Below are 4,833 nucleotides of genomic sequence, written 5' to 3'. Positions count from 1 at the left end.
TGGACATCAAAGGCAACTCGGGAATCCCTGAATTGGTATGAACAGATCCTTGTGCTGATGCGAGCTGTTTTCTACAGAGCGTAAATGAGGTGGTTTTGTCCAGGGTCAAGGAGTTTAGTACTCTGCATACAGCAGTGTGACGTGAGGCCTCGTGTTCCGTGTTTACGAAGGTTTTCATTAAGCAAAGGCTTTCTCACAGTTCCTTGAAGAGACTGAGGGATCTTTTCACTGGTGTTACCTATTGGAAACGAAATGTGGGAATGGTGCTGCTCCCTCCGGTGGCTCTGGGCTGGAGCTCCAGGGGATGCTTTCCTGGACACGTAGCCCAGGGACGCGTGTAGTCATCAGTTCTTCTATTCAGTGTTTGTATGAAGAGAGTTGTTGGCTGGAGGATCTGGAAGACTTGATCCAACCCTTCCCATCTGGTTGAGGATAGGAATGAGGAGAAATGAGTTTGTGAAAATGACAATGTCTGAAAGGGTCTTTCTACATGGAGGGGCGTGGTGAGTGAAAGAGGCTTTTGTGTTCTGCTGGATTTTGTGCCAAATGTGCCTCACACCAAGACAATAAGGTCAATGTTTGAAGAGCTGTGTGATGTGGGAGCTCAAGCTGTGGGTGCCGAATGCTTCCCAGACGAGGAAACAGCTTTTCTGCTGAGTGACCTGTCAGTGTTTTCTTCCCGCAGCGTGAGTGCATCTCGGTCCACGTTGGCCAGGCGGGCGTGCAGATCGGCAATGCCTGCTGGGAGCTGTACTGCCTGGAGCATGGCATCCAGCCCAACGGCACCATGCCGAGCGACAAAAGCGTTGGCGGAGGCGACGACTCCTTTAACACGTTCTTCAGCGAGACGGGTGCAGGCAAACATGTCCCTCGTGCTGTGTTTGTGGATCTGGAACCAGCGGTGATAGGTAAATACAGTAACCTCTGATGATGGAAAATGCTTGGCTTTATGTTCATTGAGACTGAACTGTGTGCTCTGGAGCTCTAGGGGATTTAAATACTGCCTTCTGCCAGCCTGGGGGATGAAGGGGGTCTGCTGAAAACACCTCGTGCTTTGCTATGGCAGGAGCTGGTTATAACCTCTAGAAACAACATGGCACAATGTGTACAGCACTCAGTGGGAACATTCTTAAAAGGTCTGATATGTACCACTAAGCAGCGGGGGTGGTTGATACATTGGGATGATTCCTGTGCTTTCCCAAAACAATTTTCTACTCTCCGTAGCTTGACTAGAGCTTGCAGAAATGAGTCTTGATTGCTGGTCTAAATTTAGGGACTTCCAAATGTGCACTTTAACCTCCTGCTGCCTTATCTTTGAATAACAACCTGCTCTAATCCTACAAACCAGCCGTATCCAAGCTCTGGCAACACTTCAGACATGATCCCATGCATCAGCTGCTTGCTGATCCCACCTTCTGTGGCATTAGTTATGTTGCCAGCCCAACGTGAGCTCCCCAGACCTTTGTGTCATGACTCTTGCTCTCGGCATGGCGTGTGCCTGCAGTGATCCTGCTAGAGCTGGTTTTGTGGCCCTTTGCCCCAAGCAGTGATTTGGGGCTCAGGAGAGGAGGCCTGTGCTTGTGCAGTTGCTGTGTGTCTTTCTGCATACGTAGGGAGCTGGGAAGGGGAGACGAGTGAATAGGCTCAGGCTGCTCCTGTATACCCAAACCCTGAGTCTCTTGTAACTTATTTTTGCTGTACTACTCCAAACCACTTGCTGTGGCTCACACAGTAGCATGAACTTCTGCCACAGGGCAGAGGCTGCTGGGCTGGTCAAGGGTAGGAGTGCTGGGCTGATGGCTCAAATGAGCTGGAGCACCCCTAGCCATATGCTGACATTTCCAGGAGCTGTTGTTGATCTGGCTTTCTGTTTTCTTGGGCCCTGTGGCTGTTGCTTCCCCTGCTGCTGGCCAGGGGGTGGCTCTAAACACCCAGAAAAGGTTGAAGTGAGGTGAGGGAGAGCAGGAGGCAGAGCTCTCGCCTTCCCCCTGCAGGGGAGTAGTTGGTGAGCCTGGGGACAAATGGTGCGAAGGGTGTTTGAGCACACTAGGTGGTGATGCAAGTGTAGGGCAGGGAGATGGGCTGTCATAGGAAATACTTGGCAATACTAAACAAGCTAGGGCTTTTTTTTTAAAGGTTATGTCCTGGGCCATGCTGGAGGGTGGCTCTCTTTATTCCTGCCCTGCTGCTTTGAAAATTACTGATGCAGGTTCCTGGGCATCATTCTCCCCACGCCTGCAACATGTCCCTCTGCTCTAGGTTTACGTCAAGCCCATCTATTGTGCCTGCGGCAGCTCTGTAGCTGCCCTGTGTGTGCACCAGGGATTTCCGGAGCTCCCAGATCAGGACTCCTCTGTGAAAAATGGCTCTGTGTGCACTGGTCAAACACTGTCAGACTTCCTACCAGCAACGTGTCTGGGAATTCGACACAATTATGGAAGATCTTCCCCAGACAGACCCGAACCCATGAAGGGCAGCATGTCTGGGGAAAACTTGGCTTAGCTCTCCCCTAAACTCAGTTCTTTATTTCAGCACGCTTCCATAGGCTGACCCTCTTAAATACTCAAGTTTTGTTACTTCCTCGGGACCATCTTGACTCAGGTTGCCCTAGTAGCTATGTTTTTCTTTAGGTTCTGTATTTTTCTCGTATTTCTTTTTTTATAACCTGGAGTGGTAACGCAGAAAGTCTTAGGAACTTGTGTATTTTCAATGGTAGACCTCTCCAAATTTGTTTTTATTTTGGTACAGCTTGGAAATTCTTTAGAGTATTGGACTGCGAGCTGCAATGGTGGCTGCTCAGTCTAAACTGGTACAAATAGTGACTGTATTTTTCTATCTCGACTTCCCCTCCTCTTTGTCTTCCTCACTTTTTCAGATGAAGAATATATGCAAACAGGCAGTTTCATCTGTGGGTAGTAAAGCTCTTTACTTTCCACCTGGCTTTAGTTAATGGCTGCAATACCCCGTTACTGTACAACTCCAGAATGGCTTGAGCTGAGCCTGAGCCAAAGCTCTGCTGAGTGTTTTTTACCTTTGTGGTAGGACAGAGATTTGCCCTGCTAGGTGTAAGTGTGTGTTTCTGATAACCAGGGCAGACCACAGCTCTGAATCATTCTCCCAGTCCGTGACTGATGGGGGATGCTGGGTGGTCATTCACATGGTTATGACACAGCCCTTCGTGCTGGAGCCTACAGCTCAGGCTGTGAATAACTGAAGAGCATCTCCTGCTCCCCTTGAATGCGCTCTTCCCTTGGCAGAAAGTACAATTAAGGGAGCGCGGGGACAAGCGAGCAGGGTGGGCTCTGGCTGCCCTCAGCTGCAAAAGCAATAAGGCAATGTTCTGGCAGGCTTGGAAAATGCGAGGGAAAAGCAGTATTTCAGATGCTCATCTGCAAAGTGGGCCTTAAGTTGTCTTAAACCGTAGAAGAATGATTCTGCTGCTGCAGTCCCATTTTGAATTTCACTGGCAGGTCAAAAATTGAAGCTTCTGTGTCAAATGGGAGAGTTTCTTAAGCAGTAACTTCATTTTTCTTTGGTATTCCACATTTAGACTGTACTAAGCATCGTGTCACCTACTGACACCTACTGAGCTGCTTTTTATCTCTTGGGGTTTAGGTTCTGGACACCCTCAGAAGTGTGAAAAACCTGGTCTACGTGGAAAACTAACTTCTTATTAAAAAATACCCATCTTGTCTCCTCAGATGAAGTCAGGAATGGGACATACAAGCAACTCTTTCATCCTGAACAACTGATATCTGGTAAAGAAGATGCTGCAAATAACTATGCTCGAGGCCATTACACAGTGGGGAAGGAGATAATCGATCTAGTCCTAGAGCGTATCAGGAAACTGGTAAGACTTCCCTTCACTGAAGGATCTCAAACATCTTTCATTATCCTGTTTTATGGAGTTTGGAAATGAGGTTATCAAAAATGCACAGCCCTATAAATTGTGCTTTAATTTATTTCGTGGCAGGGGAATCTCTGGAGTTAGTCTGCATCTGTTTTTATTTTCCACCAGCTGAGAGTGGCTGGATTGTTCCTGTCAGATAGGACTTGCAAGTGGCCTAAAACGCTGACAAGGCACCCAAAATTTGGTAGTTTCACAATCGACTTCAGCAAGCCAGGACTGAGAATTATGATTTGCGTAGTTCCTGCTGGTGAAGGGCTGGTTTCTGACTGGGGCTCTTGCAAGGAAGTTTAAATAGGGGTGGTGGCTTCTGTGGTTTAGACTTGTGTTTGCATTTCCTGCTCTGACGATTTCTGAATTGGTTTTATGGTAATAACAGTAGAAAAGGAACGAATTTCAGTAATCTGGGATGTTTCAGCCTCCCCAGTTCTTTGATCATGTGGCAAATGTATGAAGATGTCAGCTTAGAAGGTTAGAGTTCCCTTTGTAGGGCTGCTAACCCGTACTTTACTGACTCGGTTGCACAGGTAAGGGATTCTCATGGCACACGACTCCAGGGTGTACTGCCGGTGCTTTAATGTGGAATGTTAAGTGAGTCTAACTGGAAAGTGCACCTTTTGCAGATCAAAACTGGTATCAAAACTTGGCTGCCAGCATCTCTAATTAAGGTTTGCAGCAGGCTGTACTTTGACCTGAAAAACACGGTCATAATGTCTCCTCACAAGCTGTAGGAGGTCCCTGTCAGTCCTGGGAACCAAGCTAAGCATCCTGGGGCACTCCTGAGGACAAGGCAGTCAGTCCAGTTTCTTCATCCAAGTGTAATACATCTTGACAGCTCCCCGCCCCGAACTGAGTTGTGTGCTTGCAACTCTTGCAGGATTACGGCAGTGGTTCTGGGATGGGGGTTGCTCCATTTTTGTGTGGGT

The 4,833-nt window shown here is 48.0% G+C and overlaps 1 protein-coding gene across 1 annotated transcript in view; it reads left to right on the top strand.

Annotated features, from left to right (window-relative positions):
• Positions 1–670: 670 nt before the first annotated feature.
• LOC104491039 (tubulin alpha-8 chain) overlaps positions 671–4,833 on the top strand; it is a 6,493-nt gene continuing 2,330 nt past the window's right edge. The window contains exons 1-2 of the mRNA XM_010133393.1: positions 671–908; positions 3,702–3,850. Coding sequence (XP_010131695.1) covers positions 788–908; positions 3,702–3,850 — 270 coding nt within the window. The 5' untranslated portion in view covers positions 671–787. The remainder of the gene's footprint in view (positions 909–3,701; positions 3,851–4,833) is intronic.

The sequence above is a fragment of the Buceros rhinoceros genome, unplaced genomic scaffold, assembly GCF_000710305.1.
Source record: "Buceros rhinoceros silvestris isolate BGI_N320 unplaced genomic scaffold, ASM71030v1 scaffold18463, whole genome shotgun sequence".
Taxonomy (NCBI): domain Eukaryota; kingdom Metazoa; phylum Chordata; class Aves; order Bucerotiformes; family Bucerotidae; genus Buceros; species Buceros rhinoceros.
Note: the sequence above shows the minus strand (reverse complement) of the source record. Positions and strands in the feature narration are given on the sequence as shown.